Source organism: Cyrtonyx montezumae, unplaced genomic scaffold, assembly GCF_038088225.1.
Source record: "Cyrtonyx montezumae isolate F1298 unplaced genomic scaffold, pur_monq_1.0 scaffold_3, whole genome shotgun sequence".
In the NCBI taxonomy this organism is placed as follows: domain Eukaryota; kingdom Metazoa; phylum Chordata; class Aves; order Galliformes; family Odontophoridae; genus Cyrtonyx; species Cyrtonyx montezumae.
The window spans coordinates 52,506,132-52,532,901 of NW_027072034.1; the positions used below are offsets into that span (position 1 = coordinate 52,506,132).

General features: G+C 39.0%; 1 protein-coding gene across 2 annotated transcripts; it reads left to right on the forward strand.

Annotated features, from left to right (window-relative positions):
* OTC (ornithine transcarbamylase) lies at positions 1–26,770 on the forward strand. Of its 2 annotated transcripts, none has more exons than XM_065741567.1 (10): positions 1–80; positions 2,999–3,134; positions 3,827–3,908; positions 10,556–10,643; positions 16,077–16,230; positions 22,217–22,339; positions 22,999–23,052; positions 23,152–23,301; positions 24,259–24,396; positions 26,711–26,770. In XM_065741567.1, exons 1-10 carry the CDS (start codon positions 1–3, stop codon positions 26,768–26,770), a joined length of 1,065 nt encoding a protein of 354 aa, XP_065597639.1. The 2 variants fall into 2 exon arrangements, with proteins under 2 accessions (XP_065597639.1, XP_065597637.1); XM_065741565.1 differs by having other exon boundaries at positions 1–77; positions 2,996–3,134.

Below are 26,770 nucleotides of genomic sequence, written 5' to 3' on the forward strand. Positions count from 1 at the left end.
ATGCTTTTTAATTTGAAGAACTTTTACCATATTACAAAATTAACACAGAACAGCAAGCATCTGCCACGACATTTTTGGTAAGCTTATCCTGAGTTTTGTCTGGCATTTAGTGACATTTAATCAGAAAACTGGAGACAAAAGCACTTTAATTTTGTGAAGAAGTGACTGTTTCGGATAAAGGTTTCTGCTATCATTTTGAGTGCCCTTTTTCCTTCTGAGGCAGCAACTGCTGAGACTGAAATTTTCTTTTTAATGTTTGTGAAATCTTGTCACTTCTTTCCATGGAATTTAGCTGCAACATCAAGAATAAATGTTTCTTCTCAAGTTCAGGTATTGTAGTTGATAAATATCTGAATAAAGTATGGAAAATCCTTATATATTTAAACAGCTTTGATGACTGGTGGAGGGAATTCTTTCCTTGAAGCTACAAGGTGAATCTCGATTTTAGTGTGTTTTCATTGATTGTTTTGTTTCATTTATTATTATTATTATTAATTATTATTTCTACTTAAACTTGAGTCATGCAGGAAAAGCATTATGTGATATAACATTCAGAATTAACCAAGGAGACTTGTCTGTGTAACCTGATTTTTGATTTTTCAAGGGCATCAACTTACCTATCCCCTGTGGCTTGAGATAAGTACTTACATGACAACGTTTCTGAAAGACACCTCTAATGCTTGTCAAATGTCAAGAATGAAATTAAGTTAAAGTCTTGAAACCTAATTCTCCAATTCTCCATCAACTTATATTTTCATGTTGGTGTCAATAAGAGTAGAATCAACAGCATTATGTAACAAATAGTAGGTGAACTCTGCCTTTCTATTTTTAGTCTTTCTGAGACTACTTAAAAGATTTGATAGCGTTTCACTCAGATTTATTCTACTCCTTTGACAAGGTTACTGGCTGGGAGAAGGAAGGGATTTATATTCAGGATGGAAACAGCAGGCTCTGAGCAACCTGATGTAGCTGTAGGTGTTCCTGTTCATTGCAAGGAGGTTGGATAGATGATCTTTAATGGTCCCTTCCAAGTCAAATGATTCTATTCTATTCTATTCTATTCTATTCTATTCTATTCTATTCTATTCTATTCTATTCTATTCTATTCTATTCTATTCTGTTCTGTTCTGTTCTGTTCTGTTCTGTTCTGTTCTGTTCTGTTCATGATTACTGTTAGAAAGCAATATATGGGAATTTAATGTACTCAGAAAGCCTAATATGCAGTGGCATTTTTATTCATCATTTCTACATTGCCACAGATTAAATAAAAAAATAAATGTTTCACAGTTCTTCAATTTGTCTGTGTCTGTCTTACAGAATTCCTGAAGCCTGAGTGATAATTTCTTTGTAGATTTAAGGATTTTCATTGCTGGCAGTTGGTGGGAATTTTCTCTGGTTGGTAGCAATGATAGAAAAGCAAGTATAGAAAACAACTGCAGTAAACCTAGTTTTCAAATAAAATAATCAAATTTACTAAGCTTTCCATATGATGTCGTTATATAATTCTTAGGGTTTTTTTGCACTATCTCATAACAATGGCATAAGCTATCAATCACCACTGACTTATGAATATTACAAGTTAATTACACTGTGGTTGGTACTACAAGATAACCTAATATCTATGAATCTATATGCTGGTAATCCAAAGAAATTTCTTTCCCTGCTCAGAATGAAATACTCCAACTACTTGACTTTGCATTTCTGCCTGTTACATTTTAACTTCTGTGTATTATCTCATGCCTCTTCTCTGGAATTTACTTGTCTACTTCTGCCTCTATTTCTGGGGATGTGGACAAGGGAAGGGAACATATTTCCAAAGGTCATAGAAGTAAAACAGAATCATGATGGGAACACAGAGATCAGAAAGGGACCCATAGTCCAGTGTTGCCTGACATGAGCAGTTCAGGTCAGCTATAGTTTGCTTAGCCAGGCCTTGAAAATCTCCAAGGATGATAATTGCAGATCCTCTCAAGGTAGCCAGTTTTAGTGCTTCACTATCTTCTTGTGCAGAAGTTAGTGGGAGATGACAATGGACAGGTGGTGTAATCAAGCTTGGCTTCAGCTTAAGAGCTTAAGAGGCACCTACTTGGAAATACAGAACCAGTGGCTGCAGAAACAGCTGTCTGCATTGCTCTGTACTCCATTCCATCAGATCATTTTAAAAATGCTGCCTTTGAAAAAATTGGTAAGCTTGTACCCATTCAAAACTTTAGCAAGAATGCATTGCTGTCTGTACTACAGACAGCTGTTGGTACAGTGCAAAAGAAGGGGCTAATCTGTCACTTTATCAGTTATCTTAAGCCTATGGAAACACGAGCTTGTACTCAACTATTTTATTAATGCACCTCATCTGAAGTAGTGGAAATTATACTGTGGGTGATTATCAACGTCCCATGTCATGTGGTTTTAGAGTCATAAATCTAGTTGGAGGCGCTGTGTGCTCTTTGAATAAATACACTGCACATATTCTGAATGTCTCTGGTGTGAGAGAGGGGCCGGAGCACATGGCAACATTGTGTTTTTATAATCTGGTTATCCTCTTTCCCAGACCTTTGAGTAACCAAGAGACGTGTATGCAAATGCCATCACTTTTGTACATGAGAGTGGAATGTGGCCTGTGTCCTACCCATCCACAAAGCACTTCATGTTCTGTACCTCAAAGGGCAGTTTATAGTCTACTTGAATGCAATTTCACCAAGCCCTGTGTGGCTATGCATTGGGCTTTATTTGATCGGGCAGTGCACAGTCAAGCCATACACTCATCATAAAGCTTACAATAAAATCAATTCTACTGTGATCAATGTACTGCTCTATGGCATGTTGTGCCAGCATGACAGTGAAAGTTATCGAAACCAGTTAATGCAGTCCATCACATTGATCCAGCTGGGTCAAATGAGAGGAGCAGGAGAGACTTCAGCTGCTTGCTTATTGGCTTTTGCATGAGTGCAATTTCATGTCAGATGCCAAATACTTTTTTTTTTCTCTTTTGACACAGCCGTGGGCCACCAAGTCAAATGAATGTTTCTCTGAAAGGTCGTGACTTCCTTACTCTACAGAACTACACAGCAGATGAACTGAAGTATTTGCTATGGGTGGCCTCAGATTTGAAACAAAGGATAAAGGACAAAGGAGAGGTAAAATTCTTTAACTGATACTGAAGTAACACAGACGTTAAAGTAAATATTGTTCTGAAAGTTTCTGGGAATCAGAAGTTCAACTAAAAATAAAGAATAGATGTAATAAATAAATATAATCACTGTAACTCTTAAATCATGTATGCCATGTATTGTGGCCATGGTTTAGTTGGAAATTTTGGTGATAGGTGGCCTGCTGGACTGGATGATCTTAAAGATCTTTTCCAACCTTAGTGATTCTATGATTCTATTATACTCTATTACAAAAGAAAGCACCTTCCTGTAAAATGTTCAGAGATGCTCTTTAAATATTACAGAGGACTTCAGACATGAAAAAGTTAAACAGCTTTGCACTGCTACCTCCCTGTTATTGGCCAACCCCATCCATTTACACATGGTGTATATGCACCACTAAATGTAGGAAATAGAAATCACATTGTTCTGCACGGCAATAAGATTAGTATCAAAGTTCTCCTTAATGCTAGTTCAAACTGGCTGCCAAAATACAGTGGTTTTTATGTCACTAGAATTAATTCTTTAACTTTTTTCATTCCTAGTTCTCCTTGAAAAAATTGAAACAAACAAGTGTAACTTTTCTAATACTGAATTAATATGTGAAAAGAGTATTTCACTCTGGAAATCATGTAATGTAAAACTGTAAAATTGAAATGCCTTCAATTCCTGTTTTCCAGTATTTGCCTTTGATGCAAGGAAAATCCTTGGCCATGATTTTTGAGAAGAGAAGCACAAGAACAAGATTATCTGCAGAAACAGGTAAATCAGAGGAATGGCACAGTCACATTTTAGTTGAAATTGTGTATTGTGAGTATGCACTTAAAAACACTGTAATTTTCTATTTAGCATTTTTTACTCAAGAGATGTCTAAAGTTTTAAAGCAAAAATAGGAAAAGAATGGCAGCTAATTGTGTTTTGCCTTGCATATTAATATCACAAGAACATCCCTTTGGCCTTTGAAATATCATGGGATCATTCCAATATGTTAGGTCAGAAGAAAAGTAACAGGCCAAAGTGTTTCTGATATAAGTTCCCACTATGATACACATCTCCAAACTTGTATTTTAGTAAGCATCACTAATTTAATCTGCAAGCTCTAAGAAATGCTGTTCTAATGTATTATGCATTACCATTATCACATTTCAGAGTATGTGAATCATAGTAATGCCTCGATGTAAGTTAGGTAAAAAATAAATTTAACATTGTTACCTACACAGGAAGGTAACTTGTTGGAAACTCCAGGGTACTAGCCTAATGAGATCAGATGTGGAACACTATTCTTTTAGGATATAGTCTTGCAAACACTGTAACACGTGCATATATTTAATTACATGGTAGTTGCTCTGAAGTCAGTGAGACCACTGAAATAAATTATTCATATGTTTGCATTACCAAAAAAAAAAACAGGAATAACTATGAATTGGTGACTGTCTTATGGGTACATTTTTACTCATCAGGGAAGGAGAAACTTCTCCCTGGTTAAGTGACAGAAAACTTGTTGAATATTCATCTTTTTCTACAAGATGTAAGGCAAAAGGTAAAGGAAAAAAAAAAAAGGAAGGAAGACTCAGGTCATTTGCAAGCATTTCTGAATTTGCCTTCACATCCTTTGACACAGTCTGCAGATCCTGGTCTTTATGTAGACTTCTTTTTTTTCCTTTTTCTCCAGATGAAGTTAACAAACGTGTTTCTAACTTGCATTCTTTCTTTGTTAAGGCAACCCACCTCTCATTGTTGGAGTTTTCAGGCCAGTTTCCAGTTGCCTGCCATATCTGAACATGGGCAGTGAATTCACTGAATCTGTTTATCCTTCTTGCATCTGTGTTCAGAGGGAAGCACACTTAGTCGTTGGTTTTGAAGACTTACAGAATAGGGAAGCACAGTAAAGTTCAAATGAATAAAATTAAGGATGGGAGCTAGCATACATGAATTCATCCAAGAGGGATTATTCTTCAATGAAATAAAACCGATCTGTTTCTTACTAAGAGTGTCCACAAAGGATTTCAATGCAGCTTAACTCCTGTGCATTAACTTCACACCTTCAGTTATTTGGTCTTAAGTCCTCTAAGCCTCAGGCTTGTTTCAAAGGCAGACTCAAGCTTTTTATGTCTGTGAAAACTCTATATATTTCAGCTGCTTTTTAATATACACAAATTCTCCCTTGGAATTTATAACTCAAAACAAATGTGGGGTCACACATGTTCCTTTTAGCTGAATAAGCTAATTTCATGCCAATTTTCTAATGTCCAGGGTAAGTGTACATTGAAGCAGATTGGAGTGTTTGCTTATAGAATATAGGAGTCATCTCAAATAGCACTTCCCAAGAGTTGTACCTTAAAGACCTTGAAAAAGGTCATCTGTGGGACATGGCTCTGGTGATCAGATTGATGTGAATAAACTTTGCATCTCTCAGGAACAATTAGATAAAAATAAATGTATTTCAGTTTAAAGGAGACTTGGAAAGCACTGGTTACAATGTCAGCTCTGTGCAGTGTCTAGGAGATTGCTGCCACATATGAACACTGTGGAAATATCTTCTGAAGTCCCTCTGTCCCTAAGCCTATGGAAAACTTCATTCTTGAAAAACAAATATATGTGAATTAGTAATGCATTGTAAGGGAACAGCTGATGTTTGTGGTTCTTCCAACACATTATGTCTCTATGCAGTTTTATTCTCATAGCATTGCTTCTGAATAATGTATAGGTCTCTGTGGTATAGTCTGTTGCCCCTTTACCCTGTTGAACAAATAGGATCTTGTGCTAATGTATATTTCTGAAATCTATATTATTTTGACATTTCTAGGAATAATACTGGTCTTATAAGTTTAATGCAAATAACTTCCATAGGGTATTGGTAAAGTAAATCCAGTTTTGTGATACCCATTAGATTTATTGCTGTCGCTGGCTACTGTATTGGGAAACGTGAAATCTGTGCTATTATACAGGTAAATGAAGAAATAAAAAATAAACCACGTGATTACACAAATGCTGAATGCAGACAATATGTAACCACGCAGAAATGAAAATGGAACAATGCAGGTAGAAAAGCTCTGTGTATCTGCTTTCCTGGTGTACCAAAATACAGAAAATTCTGACTGGTTTATAGAGGTTCACTGCCACTGGCTTCAGCAGAATTACTCCCAGCTCACTCTTCTTACCACAGGGATGAGGGGAAGAGGAAATCCATGCCTGAAGGCTACTGCCACAGAAATAACTGCATTACTTCACATGTTCTGATGTAGTGGGTATGATATCACATAGCGGGAATATACAACATTTTATTTTTCTTGGAATGACTAGTGCTATTTAGCTTGGCTATATTGCAGAGGGGCAAGAACACTCTTTTAGCTAACTCTCACCTTAGAGGGGTAGCTTTAAAAATATTTATGGGATTTTAAGTTTTTGCTTCAGGAATGCTCTTGTATTTGCTGACTATAAGTGTTCTTTGTTACCAGTCTAAATAGAAAGACACTTTATACATTACACATCATGACAAGCAGTGAGGAAAGTAAAAGATCCAAATCCAGACATACTGAAATATGAAGCAAGGTCCTTTCTTTGAGTTTGAGAAGATGGGTATGTATGCATGTCTCCTGGTGATGGCAAGGCAGCCCCATAATTGTGTATACAGTGTGCAAACTAGAGGATTCACTTTGGCCTGCTTACCCAACATACCAGGGGCAGAATGGAGTAGTGATTTAACTCAGGTCTGTACAACCATCAAAACTCATGTCCTAAAAAAGAGTTTGTGTAAACAGGGTAAATAATGTGCCTCAGCATGAGGCATAAAACTGTCCCTTTAAAAATAAAACAAAACTAACGGGAGTGAAAACTGTAGTAATGAGACAGTAACCTATTCTGACTCTTCAGTATGAATGTCCAGTACAGTTTGCTAAAGATAGCAGGATTGATATGGACACTTGGCATGTGGCTTTGGGTACGGCCAGATTGTGACAACAAAGAGGATTACATCCTCCAATTTAATGCTGCACTCCAGCATGTGCTAATTTGCCTGCATATCTTCGAAATATCACCAGCTATTATTTTTATACTGATAATCTGGATGAAAGAATCTAAAACAGATTCTCCCTCTGTAACTGTACACAAAGCTAGAGCACAAGAGCACAATGCTCCTATATTTCCAGATGGAAAGTTCTGGATGGAAGTACATTCCCAGGCCCTGCACAGATGGCCAGTTCATGAGCAGAAACCCAACACATTAGGACTTTGCTATGTGCACAGACTCAAAGTGGTAGCTACAATTAGACTGCGTGACATTTCACAACTCTGAATAAATGGCCAGATTCCACTTTTTCTGCCTGGGCATCACTTACAGAAGAAAAGAATGTGTCCATGGGAGTCTGTCCAGAGTGTTAAACATCTATAGAAGAGTCCATATTTAGAAGCCTGAGGTGAAGAGCTGCTGTCTTGAGTGGAACTTTAGGATATAAAACACTAACATAATCACATAGAACTTTGAAAAGAAAGAGCATACAAAGTCTGGTGGGAAATGTTACTATTCATCCTTGAAATCTTGACTTTAAAATGATATTGGCTGTAATGTCTAGGTACCAGTTTGCACATACATTCACATCCATACAGTGCTTGCGGCAAAGCCGCATAGAGGAGGCGAAAATATCTAGGGAAACCTAAATATTTTTCCTGTCGTAGTACAAAAAGGTTTCTGAATAACCAGGAAAGAAGGGTTATTCAACCAGCATATTGATTGTGGGTTTTTTAAATAGTAATATTAGAATAAGTGATGCTTCCGCCTTAGAAGTTTGCTGAGTCTGAATCCAATATCTTTCTGACTTGGAACAATCTCTAATGATGGCAAAGGGAAAGTAAGAGCAGGCTCACTCACTGGAATGAATATACATTGGCTGGATAAAGCAGAGAATTGCCCTTCAGGTGGGGTTTGGACCACCATTATTTTTTAATCCTACTTTTAGGAAAATTGAGGCAGTCAAAAGGCAATGAATTGCCCGTATTATTTTTTATCTGCTTCATTTTAAAAACTGGCTGAACTGATCCGAAGTGAAGCACTTCACCTCAACCCTGGCGCCCGCGCAGGATGGAATGCAATAAGGGCTGCTCTGTGCTCGGGGCCCACACCTGCAGCCGGAGCTTCACTGCTTGGTGTTAGCTATGAAAGGATCCAGTGTTCCTTGTTTGCTCATTTTTTGAAGGGTAGCTGCGGGATCAACCTTTTAATCTTTGTCGTGCCTTTAACAGCATGTGTGTTGAAGCTGAACTCCTCGCGATGTCTGCAGTGCCATCTAACGGCTGCAGCCTGCCCAAGCAGCATTTAACTTTTTTTTTTTTTCTTTTTTTTTTTTTTTTTCCTCATAGCAGCAGGAAATTTGTTAGCACCACATCCCCGAGTGCGCAGTAAATGCCTTACAGGGCTACCTACATCCCAGTTCAAATCCTCTGCTTTATAGTTTCCCAGGTGTAGGATCCTGTGCTAAACCATTTGTGGAAGTTCATAAAACAATCCCCTCATGGCTCATCCTCCTGATATGTGGGCACGATGGACTTTACACAGTTTTAGTGGAAGGATGCTTTTAGCTTAACCAGGCTAGGGCAGGGAGACTCAATCATAGTGAAAAAAAAGATCTTTCCATCCCTGTTTGTGTCAGCTGGTTGCTTTGCAATAGGTTTCTTGTGGAGGTACAGTAGAAATAGGTCAGGAAGGAACATGACATTTGTCTTTATTGTGAAGTTTATCTGTCCAAAATATGCCCCAGACAACTTTTAAGTTCCCCCAAGTGTTTTATATTCTTAAATGGTGCTCAGATCCTTTCCTTGTTTCCTGTTCAGGAATGTATTTATTTCATTTTTCAGACCTAATCCATTCAGTGTGTTGACTCACCTTATAATTTCCTTGCTATTGCAGGGTGAAGGGATACTGACAGTGCCTGAGATCTTTCCATCTTTCTCTGACACACTGCATTTTTAAATACACACAGTCAAATTGTGACCAAGCTTAAGCTCAGAGAGTTGTGTTCGGTGGCACAGAGTCCAGTTGGAGGTCTGTACTTAGCACTGCTCATCAGGAGTCAGTGCTGGGTCCAGTCCTGTTCAACATCTTCATCAGTGACCTTGATGAGGGGATAGAGTTCACTCTCAGCAAGTTTGCCGATGATACAAAGCTGGGAGGAATGGCTGACACATTGGAAGGCTGTGCTGCCATTCAGCAAGGATTTAACAAGAGCAAGTGTAGAGTCTTGCACGGGTACACGTTGGGGATTGACCTGCTGGAGAAGAACTCTGAGAAGAGGGACCTGGGTGTCCTTGTGGATAACAGGCTGGCCATGAGCCAGCAGTGTGCTCTGGTGGCCAAGAAGGCCAATGTCATCCTAGGGTGCATTAAAAAAAGCGTGGCCATCAGGTCGAGGGAGGTGATCCTCCCTCTCTACTCTGAGCTAGCAAGACCTCATCTGGAGTACTGTGTCCAGTTCTGGGCTTCCCGGTACAAAAAAGACAGGGATCTCCTCAAGAGAGTCCAGCAGAGGGCTACAAGATAAAGGGCCTGGAGCAGCTCTCTTGTAAGGAAAGGCTGAGCAACCTGGGTCTGTTCAGCCTTGAGAAAAGAAGGCTCAGAGGGGATCTGATCCACATCTATAAATATCCAAGGAGTGGGAGGAAAAAGGATGAAGCTGGACTCTTCTCAGCAGTGTGTGGTGATAGGATGAGGGGAAATGACCGCAAACTGTTGCACAGGAAGTTCTGCACAAATGTGCATCAGAAGTCCACATTGCAGTGACGGAGCAGTGGCACAGCTGCACAGAGAGGTGGTGGAGTCTCCTTCTCTGGAGACGTTCCAGACCCGCCTGGACGCCTACCTGTGCAACCTGGGCTAGGGAGCTGCTTTGGCAGGGGGTTGGACTCCATGATCTCTGGAGGTCCCTTCCAACCCCTACAATTCTGTCATTCTGTGATTAAGGTTGTTATGATGTGTGTGGAAACTTGGGGTCTTCTATCTGAATGAATATCTTTGATGCTTCTTTGCAAGGATGTGGAATTAGATATAATTACTCCAATGGTCCTTCATAGTTCTATGATGCTACTGTCCATTACTGTAAATGCTGTAGAAATTCAGCATGCTAAATGGGTTACCTAACTTAGCAGGGAGCCATGGTGATGCTTTCAACAATATGCAGTCTTGCAGCTTGAACAGCTGTTCCTGTTAACATAGATCACAATTCACGCCTAAGTATTTCAGCAAAGCATCGTATTTGGATGCTTTTGTCCTATTTATTTGCATCCTGTGGTGTCAGACTTTAAGCATTTGAAACATTTTGATGCCCTGCTGAGTTTTATTGAATGAAAATTATTTTGAGTTTTGGTTGTAAGTATGAGGGGCTGGTGTTTAATTTCCTTTTTATTTGTCCTCCTTGCAGGATTTGCTCTCCTTGGAGGACATCCTTCCTTTCTTACAACACAAGACATTCACCTGGGCACTAATGAAAGTCTCCCAGATACAGCAAGGTTGGTAAGATATTACTTAACTGATTGCTATGTATTTGGTAGATGCTTAAGAAAATAGTTGATCAGTCTGAAATCTGTCTTGAAGATTCTCAAAAGCTAATATTTTCCGTATGGAAAATATTTGGAAGGCACTCCAAATTACTTAAATACTTACAAGTCAGCTCACAGAATCTATAGCTCTGTACACAATCATTCTGTCCATTCCAGTTCTCTGAAACACCTCTCAGCAACAAATATTTTTATCAAATTTTGCTTATGGAGTGACAGTGCGAGTGACAGTCACACAAACAGACAAATCTCAGTAGAATAACTCCATCGATAATGGCATTGATAATGGCATGTATCTTCAAACATGACTAGATCCTTTTTGTTATGTTAGAATGAGTATCCAGCAGCCTACCATCATCATCACAGCTTGTAAGAACTTTCCTCAAAGTAGGTATAACCTTTATGAGATTATTCTTTGCAGGTGCCCTTGATATATTTCACAGTAGTAAAGAGGCATATTCTCATAGATTCAGATGTCCATCTCCTAATTATGCTCATGGACTTGTCAAATCATCCTAGCAGCTCTTCAGTACTGAACCTTATGGCCACTGAACTATCATGGTGCACAGTGGAATTTCTCAATGGAACTTCTCCATAGTGGAAAATACAGACACAATACTTACAGGTATTTCATTTCACCTAGGATATCAGGCACACTAAACAGGACTGAAGAGATCCTTAATGGGAGGTAACTGCTGCTGTGTCACTGTAAATGTAAACATCTTGTGAACCAGGGAAGAGATGTATTATGGCCAAGTAATAAGTCAATAAAATATGTTCACAGGAAAAATGCTTATAACTGTTACCTGCAGTAATTGTAAAAAAAAAACCAGAGGATTTTTATAAACCTGGGTGCCTTTGCTTTAAGTATTTCTGTGTATTAAAGACATCCAGACACAGTAGTATGCTGCTTCCTAAGGAATTCTTTCTGCAGCCTGAGTCTCTCAGGCTTAGCTTTTGAAAGGTTGGTTGTGTATGAAAGGTCCTTTTTGCTCTGGTGAAAGATATGCAGTGTCAGATTTGTCAGGCTCAAGTCAAAATATGCAGTCAGGCAGCTGAGGTTCCACTGCCACTGCTGTATATTACACTTCTCACAGTCCTTACCGGGAGAGACTAATGAGTGAGTTGCTCTTCTCTATCTGACGAAACACAAAGAAAATGTAAGAAATCTGAACATTTTAAGTTTCCCTTTCCCACTTTTAACTGCTGAAGTGGAGGACGTATGGTATTGATAGTAGAAAGTCAAAATTTCAGTCTCTTAGGGCTTAAAAATGCAGACTTCCTATTAGCGAAGTTATACTGCCAATACCAAAATAAGTTGCAACTGTAGCGTTTAGATGTTTCAGAGGAACTATGTCCCATTGCCTTGTTTCAGCAACTGTATGTTTAAAAATGACTGAAAAATCATGGATACTCACAAGCCTACAAAAGGCTCACAATTAAACAAAGAGTCTGAATCCACTGTGTCCACCTTGCTAGTTCAGCAGAGCTCATAGACAGCCAGGGAACTGAAATATATCCCTTCAAAAGAAATTATTCATACATCATGACATATTGCCCCAGTTTAAGCAGAATAGCTACAACTTCATCAAAGTGTCTTATTCAAAAGCTTTGGAGTGCAAGCATTCCTGCTACAACTCCATTGGTAGGGCAGCTGTAGGATTTCTGCAGTCAAATGTATATAATGCTTACTATTAAAGACAAATGGAAAACAAGTTAAAGGCATTTCCAAGAAAGTGATGTAGGTAAGTATTGTTCTCCAATTTTTTCTCTTTTCTTCCTTTTTCCCTGGGTCATGCAACGCAGGAGCCTCTTGCCAGAGAAAGGTAAGATAGGATGTTGATAGAGTGCAGTAACAGGGAGATGGGAGGCTGGGACAGAAGAGGCAGAGCCTGCATGGTGAGCAAGATCCTGGCCGTGCTGTCTGTCAGCCTGTCCCCTCTAACATCAGAGCAATGAGAGGCAGCCCTTAGCTCTTGGACCTTGGGCACCATCAACCAAACCTTCAGGAAGGGGAAGGATGTGATCAGGGCCTTATGCAGAGCTCTCCTGCAACTTTCTCAAACACCATTCCATCAGACGTGCAGCACTGTTGTCTGAAGGCTTTCTTCTATTCAGACACTAACCCTACAGCAAACAGCCCTGTTCTGAAGAAGAACAAAAGGATCTTCTTCCCAAATAAGATAATAAAAGGCCATTAAGTCTTCGGTTTGCAATATCTTGAATGATCTTTGCTTGCACACACAAAAAGGAAAAAGAAAGACAAGAAGCACAAGCCATTCCAGAGCAGTTTTCATTCTAAGGAGAAGATTCTCACAATACGAACTTTCCATGCAAGCCATCACCCCAAATTCTCTGGCACAGCTTCCTATTCTTTTAAGACCCTGACCCGGGAATTTTGCTCCACTGCTGAGTCACATCACTTGACTACTGCAGGGGAGTCAAGGCTTTCCTAAGTCATTACAGAGCCTCATGTGCTCTGCTTCATTCCTGCTTTCATTACAAGAATTATTGTTGACTTTGCATAATCAAGACTGAGTAGTTTACCCAAAAGAACAACTTGTTATTAATTCCTTGGCATTTCATGTGAATGAAGGATGACATACCTCATTCAGTTAAGGTGAGAATGATAGAAGAATGCTTGTAGTAAACCCAGAGAGTATTTTAAATTGTGGTTTTGTGTCTAGACTTCTGGAAGCCTTAGAAGTACTTAAAAATTGAGATTTCAAAGCGACTCTCACAGGTTTATAAAAATTCTCAGTTTTTATTACAATTACTGCAGGTAAGAGTTGAAAACGTTTTTCCTGTGAACATATTTTATTGACTTATTACTCAGTCATAACACATCTCTTCCCTGGTTCACAAGACATTTACATTTACAGTGACACAGCAGCAATTACCTCCCATTAAGGATCTCTTCAGTGCTGTTTAGTGTGCCTGATATCCTAGGTGAAATGAAATACCTGTAAGTATTGTGTCTGTATTTTCCACTATGAAGAAGTTCCACTGAGAAATTCCACTGTGCACCATGATAGCTCAGTGGCCATAAGGTTCAGTACTGAAGAGCTGCTAGGATGATTTGACAAGTCCATGAGCATAATTAGGAGATGGACATCTGAATCTATGGGAATATGCCTCTTTACTACGATCAATCACAATGAAATAGTCTTTTCAGACAATTAAACCTTTTGAATTAATACATACTTTCAAAAATTACATAGAATACTCCAGACTCTGGATAGGAATATTCTACCTCAAATGAATGCAAATGCCCTAAAATCACAGCGCAGTATTGAAAAAAAAAAACAAAACAACCAAAGATAGCCATATTAAGAGACTTCATTGCCTTAGTTTTGGAAATCCTTAAAGTATATTAAGCAAAACTTTACAGGTTTTCTTGGTAGAAATAAAACTTATTTTGAAAAGATTAATATCATGCATTCCAACATACTCATATATTTCCAAGCTCCAGGTTTTTGAAATTTAGATTTATGGGCTCATGATCTTACAAAAAGAAAGAAAAGAAAACACCAAAAACTTGTAGCTAGTAATAATACAGGAACCTTGATGTATCCATCAGATCCAAAGTCACCTGATAAGTATCACCATCACCTTCCAAAGCTTCATCTTTCCTCAAGACTCTTTTCTAACCATATCTATTTTTTCCTATACATTCCCAGACTTACATGGTTTCCTTTAAATCTGCTCATTTGCAAGAGATTTCATGTCCTCAGATGAGGGTTAGACTTTTGGCTGAGGTGAATTTGGTTCTGATTTTGCAAAGTATTAGCTCACTTTCCACTCAGACTTCCTTCTATAAGGTATGACGTCTAGAAATGCTGGCAGAAAAACTGTCTGAGATCTTGCTGGTAAGAGTCCAATAATTCTAGTAGATATTAGAGTAAGAAGGATTGATTTTATCTGTGTTCACTAGCTGGACATCATGAAATTCTTTATCTGTCATGTGAGATAGGAGTCAGCCGACCTAGTATCCTAAAAATGTCTAAGATAATTCTAATGTAATTGCCTGTTTTCCTCGTCTGATGCAGGACTACATATATCTCGTTTAGTTAGCCACCTATTAAATGGTAACAACATGGGCCATGCATCCCACCTCTGGTGGCTAGTTTAGAACAGGTTTTCCACAGTCACACGCTTCAAGCTAGAACAGTCAAACAAACAAAAATGACAGAAGTCATGAGCTAAGAAGAGAAAGAGTTGCACAAACAATAATTCTAATAGCTTATCTTCAGTAAATACTTTGTTTGGCTTCTTCTTTTCACTCGTGGCTGCTATCAGCAGTCTTCAGAGAGAGCTCTGCAGGGAATCTTGTAATGTTTATAAAGGGGGTTGCTTGCATGAGGCGTGTCTGATGTCAGTAGAAAAAAACTGTTACTGATTTATTCCATCAGGAAATTTGTGTGTATAAAGCCCATGCCATTAACAGCCATATTTCCACAAGAGGAGATATCAGGATCCTTTCTGGCTAGTCAGAAAGTGATACTGTAAAGTTTTTTTTTTCACACTCTCCAGTTTCTTCCTTGTTTTGTTTTAACGTCCTATTAGAGATAACATTAAAGCACACAAAATGCTACTTCAAAGTCATGCTTCAGGGCCTGATTAAAACAGAAATGCAGAGAAATGCAGAGCCCCTATCCATGTTTAATTTATCTAAAGAATTCAGGGCTCACTAAGTATGCTATGGTAATCCACCATGCTAATTTCTGAGTCTGTCACACTTTGGCAAATGAGGCTAAAGCCAGAGTGGCACAGTGACTCCTGCACACCCCTATCCGTACACTGAATTTCGAACTCAGTAACACTGAGAGCATGTGTTAATCTCTAGCTGTGTAGACAGGAAGAAGAACAGGCTGGCACTGTCAGCTTTCTGTTTCTATCTTCATTAAGATTAGTAAGTAATGTTGGTAATCTAAGAGAAATCTATAGTCCTAATCCTCATAAAGGTCAAACTACCATACAGAGACATTCTCAGAATATGTTTTTCTTTGGTAAAAGACACAGGAAATCTTATCCGAAGTGATCAAACTCTTCAAATATTATAGTGTTGCACAATCTCTTATCTTAGTTCATTTACCTTAACATTTATTGAGGTTATATCTGTAGCTACAATCAAAAGCTAAGAAGAAACAGCAGGAGCCTTCATTTACTTGCTATAGTTTCTTAATAAGTAAAACTGCTTACTTTTTTAGCAGCTTGTTAATTATCTGCATTTAAGTGTGTTATGCAGGCATCATAAATTATTCAGACAGCTGAACATTTTTGATTCATTACCACTTTTCATTAATATTTATGTGCTGCATACTGAAGAGTGCAGTGGGGATGTATTTATTATGTTTGACCTGGTTATTTTCTGCCATCCCCCAGGGTGCTGTCCAGCATGACAAATGCAATCTTGGCTCGAGTTTATAAGCATAATGATCTGGACCTAATGACGAAAGAAGCCACGATCCCAGTAATCAATGGATTGTCTGATTTATACCACCCTCTCCAGATTTTGGCTGATTACCTAACTCTTCAGGTACTGATATAATCCCCGCTTAATAACACTGGAAAAAACAGGTTCAAAACTATTTAGTGCTACATTTTTTTAAGTGGTAATTACATCACACTTGTTATTTAAGGAGATCTTTACCCAGGAATATAATTATGAACCTGTCTAATTTAAAACAATTACTTAGCTCTATCAGCTGTAGTGGGACTGAAGTTAAGCATAAATTAAGTACTTCGTTGGAATTCGGCTGCAATTCATAAAATTTGCAGGGAGGATTACATATTAAGATAAAGGTGAGATACTGGCTCAACCGATGCCAATGGGCATTTTGTCACTGGCTCTAAAATAAGTCAGTGGTTCACACTTGATTCTGCCGTAAACTGTGAAAAGCTTAAGAGGAATCGTTATCCATATACTAGGAAATTGCTTACATGAATGTTCTTCTAAAAGCCAGTTAAAGCTACAAGTGCAAATCCCTAATACTTGGGCTTTTAAACCTATTTAAACTTTGCTCACATCAAAGAAGAGATAATAAAGATCATATCTTGTAGGTCCAATCTAACAAAATATTGGTTTGACAATAGCGTTTTACATATAGATAGCATTTTACACACAGAATGACAGATGTTTATCTGTGAATGGAAGGGCTATGCTGTTTTTAATCAATCAAGGAACTAGCTTTTTAAAAAAGATTAGTGCACTGTGGGGCTGGTTAATAATTTTAATGAAATCTTCCAACCTTATTTAATTTCTGAACAAATAAAAATCACAATGCTTGAAAAAAAGGACAGTTGACAGTTGGGATAATTTCATGACTCATTCAGCTGTGTTTCTCAGCTCTGCTATGGGACATTCGGTATGTGGAAAAAATTTCATGAGAGAAATAGCAAGTTATTCATGTCTTAAACTTTAAATACCAAAACATTCATTAGTTTTAGAGAAAATTACTTTCTGTTACTTCGATTCATGTTTGTCTTACAATTTTCGATACTAAAAATGAATAGACCAGGAAAAAAAAGTGAAATTGAGACTTAAATGCTTTGCATCCCTCAGGATATGGTACGTGTTGGAGATCATATTGAGTCAACTTCAATGAGCTCTTCAAATTATGTATGGCGGTAAACCATAATGAGAAATTCATCATCAAACAGCAAACATCTTCCTTTTTATTTAAACGCTGTGCGCGGCTATAAACCAGGTGTTCATTATGGCTATGTTTTGGGAGGTTTCTATCTTATCTTGGTCACTAGCATTTACACCTTGCTTGTTAGCATTTACACCTTGGTTGTTAGCATTTTCACAATTATGAATAGCAGATTTCACTCGTAATCATGACTCATAATCTACATAACTATTGATATCTGCCTATAAACCTAGTTGAACCTTGTATAAACCTACATAGCTCCATGCCACTGATTGTGGCACCCAAGTACTCCATCTCTAGTCAATGAAAAGAGACTGCTGAGCTTCTCAATTACCCTCCAGGGATGGATCTCTTTCTCCACTGTGATTCTCCATCTCTTTATCCCATGGCAGGAGATCTCTAGAGAGGAGCAGGATGGCAGCTCCACTTAGCTGAGGGCATGCTGCTATGCTGGCTTAGGACCCGCTTTCCACCCTCACTTTGTTACCCAGGAAGGAGAGGAGAAGGGAGGCAGGCCCTCTCAGCATCACACCACAGGTGCTGGCTCTGCATGCCAACCTTGCTCGTTTCTGCACAGTACACTGAGATGTAGACTGGTTTTACAGCCAGCTGCATGCAGTAAAACAACATTTCAGCCATATAATGAATGTTACCAGTTCACAGAAGTAGTATTAATGCTTGAAGAAGTGGGAGTCACGGGGTCTGGTTGTTACATACGCCATCAAACATCTCATGTGATTCTCTACAGGGTAAAAAGATGCTATCTGAGCATTACCAGCAAGAAGATTAATATGGGGATGCTGAACAGTGTTGCTGATTCTTTACATCAGTTAAAAGTTCACATATAACATTTGGACTGCTTTTCTGCATTATGAAGGCAATTTGTTTGATTTATGCATACATGCAAAATGCAATAGTGACACAGATGGATAGCCCTATATTTACATGCAACTGCAGAATTTATGCAGTTTATTTCTCTCAAAAACCTCTTCCTTATCTTTGTAAATACTTTTCTGCCTGGATCTGGCCCCTCTCTGCTGTCAGTACCTTCCCCAGATGTAATTTTTTTATTCTCTTTATTATCCCTCTGTATTTCCTACTAGAGCTCTATATGCATGCTGGCCCTTTTCATGTTTAGCACATTTTTATCCTTCTACTTCCTAAACCCCATTAATTTTGCCATATGCCTCCTAGCATCCTAGGTGTGTTTTCCTCACCATACCCATTACTTTCTTTCAAAAAATTTCGGTTGTGCTGAGTTTGCTCTTGAGTTACAGCCCATTAGAAATGGTTGTAAACGTTTTGTGACTCTCCTGACTGGAAGAGCATGGGGATGTGGTTTTCAAAGACTACGAGTTGGTGTGCTGTTTCTGTGCACCTGGAGAGCCATTTTATGTGTGTGACTGCGATGAAAGGGTGCACCAGCTGCTTCCTGAGCCCGCCTGCTGCCACTCCACCTCCTGGGCAGAACCTGTGACTCACAGTTTCTGTTCTACGAAGCTTGGCTGGCATGCGGCATCACACAGTTTGTATTCTGGGGACACACCACATATTGACATTGATTCAATTGGTATTAATGCCGCTGGCCAAATCAGTTAACTTGTAGCTAACTGCAGGACGGCCAGACTGGTAATTAGAGTGGATCCATATGCCACTAGCTTTTATGTCACTAGTCTAAAGGGAAATTTCTTTTTCAGAAAGAAATGGTTGGCATGGAGAAATGTTTAACATAATAAATACATCAATGGTTCCTTTTTAAATACTGTCACAAATAGCAGCACTGCCCAGTTGGAAGAAAGATGATGGATATTCTCAGCCTTTCCTCAAACTGTAACCAAAAGAGCTCTAATTACTGGAGTTTTCGAGTTCATCATTTCGTCATCGTCATTATTCTAACAATTAGGAATCTCAACTAAGACCCAGGCTGACCCTCTAGAGCTTGCTGTGCCGAACACCAAGATAGGAATACATAAGATAACTGGCACATCATCTGCCTTTAGCTTGAGGGCCAGTAGATCTGGCCCCATTTTTCATTCAATGGATCGTACATGTCTCCCAAAGGGCTAAAGCTTTGACAAGCTTTCCATTTAAAATTTGGACAGATTATTGATTCATCATTCAAAAGCTTCTTTTAATTGAGGGTTGTTATGACTGTTGAAGCCAAGTGTTTCAGAGAGAAATTAAAATATTGCCAGTTTCAACCCAGCTGGAAGCAATTCCAGGTAGAGTCAGACATGCAAGTTTCTCATTAATTAAACTAGTCTTCTCTAAATATACAACAGTGTTCAATCATTGAGCATGCTTATTTTTACCCCATGGTTTGATACACTGATATACAGCAACTATGGATAAGAGCAGAATGAAACATAGCAGAAGAAGCGTGAGAGTGAGAAAATCGACTGTAAAATGGGCATTAATTATTTAGCAGGGATTTTTCTTGAGATTAACAAAGCCAAGTTTTGTTTCACTGCATCAACAGTCAGCAGCTTGCCAAAGAGGCATTCATAAGGGAGAAGAGCTCTATAATTTCTAAATATTTCTGTGTGGCTTTACTGGAAGTCCAAAGTCAGGTCCCAGACACGAAGAGAAACTGTGGAACACCCAAGCAGGTAAAATGCCTGTATCAATATAACACGGTTTGGAAAACATGGGGAACAATGCAAGGGGAAAAGTACCTTCAGAGGGTCAGGTGATCTGAGTGTATTGTCTAGATTATGGCTTAACCTGGATCATTACGGTCACGGCAAAACTCTTTTATCAGGATTTCCTCCATGCGGTTGAACAAGCCTATACTATAAAACAGAAAAACGAACAGTGTGCAGCAGTTTTTGTATTGCCTTAAAGCTTCCTGGTTTAAGGCAATATAGTTATTTCATCTTCCCCTCATTCTCGGTAGCTGGGGATGTATATAATACAGGATGCGTGCTCTGAGGATAAGCACCACAGTCACGGTCACAGTGAGCTGACTTTAAATGAAGAAGCTGGAATTGCTGCAGCAGTGCACAGAGGCAGCATAGAGCTTAACACAGGATGTAAAACAGGCTCCACTAGCACACACACAGCTTGATTCTGCCTAGGCTGTGACTTTCTCCATTAGCTAAACATCTTCATTACAATTAGCTCACTCTGTGTAGCAGTCACTGCAGTTGTAGATTTGCAGTTTGCAGTACAGACTTTGAGGGTTGGTACACTGATGTCTTCAGTTCTTCATATTTCATCCATAACAGCGAGTAGTTTGGGAAAACAGAGAGAAGTATTTAATATGCATTGTGCTTCTTTTAATTCAGGGTAGCAGCTGGTAATAAGGTGGAGGTTATTTAACATAGCCATATATTTGTGACTCACTAGTCAGTGCTTTGAGCATTACAGGCTGTGATGTCTATTTTTAAATAGTGAGATCAAAAGAACTCATTTGCTCTTGGCTGTGGGTTTGTGTCTCAGCTATTGCAAACCCCTAGCTGGAAACAACTCCTTACACAAATGCCGTAGTTTGGCCTTCTCCTAGGGGCATCACTGTGAGGACATGTGGAAGGAGTTTGAAAGATCCATAAAGACTTGCAGAGCTGTTACGCTATCACAGCTTACACGTCCACAAGGTCTTGCTTCACTCTCCTATAAATGCCCTTGCATCACAACCCTGCACATAAGGCTATTGCTGTCTAAGAACCTGCAAATAGAAACAAAAACCAACCAAACAAAAAAACAACTATTGTTTTACCATACAGTGGTTTTAGCTGTTAAACTGCAGGCAGCACTGGACTCAGACATAGATCTCAACTAAATTTAATGTCATTGCGTATTTCACATGCTACTATTTTTGACTCAAGATTGTGTCCACTGGCAGAATTGACAGGAAGTTTGTTCTGGAACAACTTCACAGCTATTTGATTAGGAGAAGCTGCTGCCAGGAGAGGGGAGTGCAGTTCCAGTCCTTTTCTTGTTCAGCCATTTGGTGTCTTTTCTGAGCCAGTCTGCAAGGTAGCCTGTCAGTACAGCTCTGCAGTGTGGATGCTTATCTCAACTGACAAGCACTGAGCCATGTCACACAAAGTGCTGAAACACTGTCTGGCTTCCAGCTCATACAAGGCAATGGTATCATGGCCTACATTTGAACTAAGAATAAAAGGCTTTCCATTGTGCCTTCAGTCTTTCAAGTTGAGGTGGAATAGTATAGAGCAGGCATATAGAAGTATTTGGTTACATCTTCACAATTTGGTTGCATCTTTACATTTTTTTCAGGTGTTAATTTAACTACATGTAAACGTACATACTCAGAACAAACTTTACGGAAAACCTTTGAATTGTCCTAGTCTGGAAATGTGAGCTGCTGTTAACTCTTGTTCCTCTTTAGGCCTTATCCATGGGTGACTGAGGGCCAGAGTAGCTACACGTGTACAGACTGTGAGTGCAATTAGACAAAGCTACAGTTGACACTGTAGTGCTGTTTCAGGCGAGGGTAATCCACACTAAAAATCACTGTGTTCCTTGGCTGTACAGCTGCAAGCAAACCCCTGAATTTCTAATATTCACTGATACTGATGAGCACTGAGCCGTGGCTGTACCACTTCAGTGCTGAATTTACTGCTGTGCCTCCCAGTCTGGGCCTCATCATACAGCATACATGTCAACATGCTCTTCATCAGAGAAAGCTGCAGCACTTCATCTAAGACGTGGGGAGCATTCCCTCACCGACCACCTTGTGAGTATAGCAAGTGCAATTAAACCTATGGTCCTATATTAACAGCAGCTAGCATTAGAAAGCAAACAGTCTTAGCGCCAAACCAATCTGACCAACCACTCCTCCCCATGGCATCACCTTGCTCTGTTTTCCTAGAACATAACACCAGGAATGTGTGATTCTTTTGGCAGGAGCACTATGGTGGTCTGAATGGGCTCACCATCGCCTGGATCGGGGATGGAAACAATGTCCTCCACTCCATCATGACAAGTGCTGCAAAGCTGGGAATGCATCTGCACATTGCAACTCCCAAGGTACAAAAGCTGTGTGCATGGAGAAAGGAGGGCAAACTTTGTGTTTCCCATTTCAGCCAGCTCAATGCTTCCCAAGGGCCTCAGCTAGCAGTGCTTGTATCTCAAGTGTCAGCTTGCAGAACCAAGGTTCAGGATCATGATTCAGTTCTTCTGATGCAAAACAGGAGTAATTCTGACTCCAACTTCAGAGAGGCTGAGGGGAATTCTTGACTGCACTCTTAAGTTGCAGAGGATGAACATTCAATTTGAGAAAATGTTACAAAGGCACCAAAATCCCCTTCCTGCCACAAATGTGAGAGTCATTTCTAATTGATGGGAGTCTTGCATCTCAGTTCGTTCAGAATGATGGTACAGCTTTTTGCTGCATTAAAACGCAATATAAAAAGATCAGTTTGGAACAAAAAATTAAACAATGTATAGGCATTTCATTCTATAATTGTTGAAGTACACTTTCCTTACAATTTTAGAACCATGTCAACCAATTTATCTTGAAAATAAACTTGCAACGAAGTCAAATTAATTTCCTTAAGCTGTACAGTGCTGAAAGTTATGTGTCTTCCTACAGAAAATGTTTCTATCAGTGTATTCCTAACCAGTGTTAATGGTCAGGAGGGATCTTATACATGTTTCATGGTGTTATCTACCACCTCTTTTGGCAGGGCTTTGAACCAGACCTCAGAATAACAAAAATAACTGAGCAGTACTCCAAAGAGGTATGAGCCTAATAAGCAGCCTGGTATGGTAGTTTCAATAGTTTTTGCCATCATTTAAGTTTCATGATTTTCTGATCTTCTTTATTCTATTCACATTAGTACAGTACCAAGTTGCTTCTCACCACAGATCCTTTGGAAGCTGCAAACGGTGCCAACGTCTTAGTTACAGATACATGGGTAAGCATGGGACAAGAAGAGGAGAAGAAAAGAAGACTAAAGGCATTCCAAGGTTATCAGATTACGATGCAGGTAAAAATTCAGATTTCATTTTTGTTTCATCCTTCTATAGGTTTGTGAGAATCAACGTTAGCAAAACTTGGGTTTGATATTTCTTTGAAGGGACCTGCAGAAAAGCCACATGCAAATACTACTTCAGTTTGAAAACTCACAAAAATAACAAAGTTAACTTGTACATGTCATGTGTCTTAGCCTCTCTCAGAGCTTCTCAATGAGATCAAACTCCAGAGCTAATCCCTCTTTCCTGTTTGGCACTAGAAAAGACTCTCTGTTTTCCTTAGAATGATCAACTCACAGATTTTGTCCTAAAGTCCATTGCCTGGGCAGCGTTTGGGGCAATTTTGTGTATATCTACCAATGTATTAAAGCACCAAAGATATATGTTTAAAAATTATCTCATTGAAATGCTTACCAGAGCAAAAACAGAGATGTAAAGTCATAAATCGTCCAAGATAAAAAGGACATTTTCCTTGCTGATAGAATTACTGGTTTAATTGACTGTATTTTAACATAAGTCCATAAAATACTGTTAATGAGTATGTCTCTGAACTGGCTTAAAACTTCATTGTTCATTGATATTAGATCACTGTGTTATGAGGAACAATATCAAAAGAAGAAAAATCATAGCCTTTTAAATCATAGCTTTATGTGTTCTCGTTGAAATTATCCATAGTATTACATTATTGTATGGCACTCGAATATAAATTGCACATTATTGATCCACTCTGTCACTAGGGTTTGGTGTTTTGCTTTTGTGAAGTCAGCATTGAGCTCTTACTGACTTAAACGGGGATATTCCCCTCTTATTCACAGAGGAGCAAGTCTTTTGAAGTCAGCAGAATTCTGAGTTCATCATCTAAGTCACTAGAGAAGAAGCTAATATAAAATTTGTTAACCCTTTTACCATTTAAAGATTTCATTAATATACTAGCACATTTCTTTAAATGTTTTATTATTCTTGATCTACAGACTGTGAAATCTGCTGCTTCCAACTGGGCGTTTTTACATTGTTTACCAAGGAAACCTGAAGAAGTTGATGATGAAGTATTTTATTCTCCAAGATCATTGGTTTTCCAGGAGGCAGAAAACAGAAAATGGACAACTATGGTAAAAAAAAAAAAAAAAAAAAGGAAGGTACTATTATTTAGAGGTTGGGATCAGCTTTTGTTTTCCCTTACACTACAAACTTGCGCTCAGTATGGTCCCTCAATACATAAGTTTTAAATGCTCACCACATTACATCACAGTTATGATTGTAGGCAACATACATTTGTAGCACAAATACTTCTGGACACAAATATGACCCATTTTGATAATAATCTGCAGTTGTTTGATCCAGTTTTTATCACTAAGGGAAAACTACAGTATAAACAGCATTTTATTATTAATTTTGTATTTGAATTGTTGGGTTCACGCTAACGAAGAACTTAGCTCCTACATTTTAAAGCATGTTAAATGCTGAAGTCCCAGGGACTGGTCATACAAACAACAGTTTCCTCAACACCTAGAGCAGATGGTGCTAGAGATTCTGCAGCATTCTCTCAAGCAAAACTGCCACTTAAACCAATGGGATCTTTCCCTGATAAAGCACTGCAAGAGCAAAGCTCTGAAGGACCCTGAAAAGTTATGGTGTGAGTGACACTGTGATCCATGGGAAGCATGAGGGTACGCTTGACATTTAACATAAGCCATAACTTTTTTCACAGCATTCCTAGAATATCAGAAAACCACTTCCAGATCTCAGTAGCCTGTTATTTATTGTTGGCTTTAGAGCCATCATGTTGACAAAAGCTAGTGCAAACTTTGGGATGAAAAAAAGCCAACCAAAACAGAAATGGCATGATCATAGCTCTCAGCTGAGCTCTGGATACACAGCTGGATCAGCTGGATGTGGCTCTGGGCAGCCTGCTCTAGTGGTTGGGGACCCTGCCCATGGCAGGGGGGTTGGAACTAGATGGTCTTTGAACTCCTTTTCAACCCCATCCATTCTATGATTCTACGGTTCTATGAACTCTAGATGTGCTCCAAGTGAATAGGCAGTTGAGTACCATAAATACCAAAACCTCAGAGTTTGGACACAGTTAAAATTATCAACAATTTTTTCTTAATATCTGTGCATGATTTTTAGCCTTAAAATTATGAAAAGTGATCTTTTCTTTTTTAATTCTACAATATTTAATTACCCAGAAACACTAAACAAACAAACAAACAAACAAAAAACACAACACTTTTGCTTTGGGTTCAAGCTACACATTTTGTTTGGATAAAAAAAAGTATCAGAATTACAGAATCATTGAGTCACTAAGGTTGGAAAAGACCTCTAAGATCACCCAGTCCAACCAGCAGCCCATCAAACCATGCCCACTGACCACATCCTTCAGTGCCACTAAACCACGTCACTCACGTGTATTTTATCAAGCTAAAATAAACCAAAGAAAATGCATGGGCTTTGTTTCTATTATTTTCTACCCATTTCAGCTCACCTAGCAAACTGAAAAAGGAATTATTTACTCAGCTGTAATTCCAAATCAGGCTGAGTGTAGCTATGAAATGGCTGGTAGTGGGGGCTGCCCAGCTGTGTTCCATCCCCACTGTGTGCCTGGGTCTACCTGTCACACTGAGCAGTGCTGATGGGACACGAAAAACCCTGGAGGGCCCCTGTAAATTCAGTTCTGGGCCAAAAGAATGATTTATAGTCAGACATGGCTGTGAAATCATAACAGTGTGAACCAGGTAATACACTGTCAAAACTGAGCCAGCACAGCAGCTTGTGGTGCATGCAGGAATGAGAACGACAACAAAGCTGCTTCATCACTGTTTTATTTACCTGATGTTCCCATTTCTCATTTCATGGCCATACAAAAAGTTTGTTGGAAATTATATTGAATACTAAGGAGAAAGCAGAATGAGGTGACACACTGTTAACTTCAGGGAGCATTTTTCATGTTTTAGTGCAGAAAGTATAGCTAAACTGGGATAAATTTCCAAGTTCTTACTCAGGTATGACTGTCTCTGATGCTAATGGAAATCCTTCTGGCATATGCAAGCAAACCCACATGTTTTTTGGGTGCCTACAGCATTTCCTAGGCATAGCTGAGGATACAATATAGCACAACAAAAAGGCCTCTGCTTTTGCTCTGAATGTGCTTTGTCTGAATTTCTGCTTGGCTGTCCATTATTATATTTTGTCTGCACTGAGAAAACCTATCAGCTACAATACAGAACATCCTAAGTGATTTTCAGCTCTTTCCTGATTCCTCATCAGAAATTCTAGCAAATAAATCTAAGTGTGCGATTTTTGTCAGGCCAATAATTCTCAACACAAAACTTCAGAGCTAGAAAATATTTTTTCCCTTATTTATTTTTATGGAATATCTGTTTCCAGTGTGATTGCATTTTTTTTTCTTTCTTCCTCCTCTAGGCTGTCATGGTTTCCCTGCTGACAGATTACTCACCACAGCTACAAAAGCCTACATTTTGA

Excerpts from the sequence above, each read along its gene's own strand:
- OTC (XM_065741567.1), top strand. The coding sequence starts at position 1 with ATGCTTTTTAATTTGAAGAACTTTTACCATATTACAAAATTAACACAG. Across the intron at positions 3,909-10,555 it reads AAGATTATCTGCAGAAACAG|GATTTGCTCTCCTTGGAGGA; the intron begins GTAAATCAGAGG and ends TCCTCCTTGCAG. Across the intron at positions 10,644-16,076 it reads AGTCTCCCAGATACAGCAAG|GGTGCTGTCCAGCATGACAA; the intron begins GTTGGTAAGATA and ends GCCATCCCCCAG.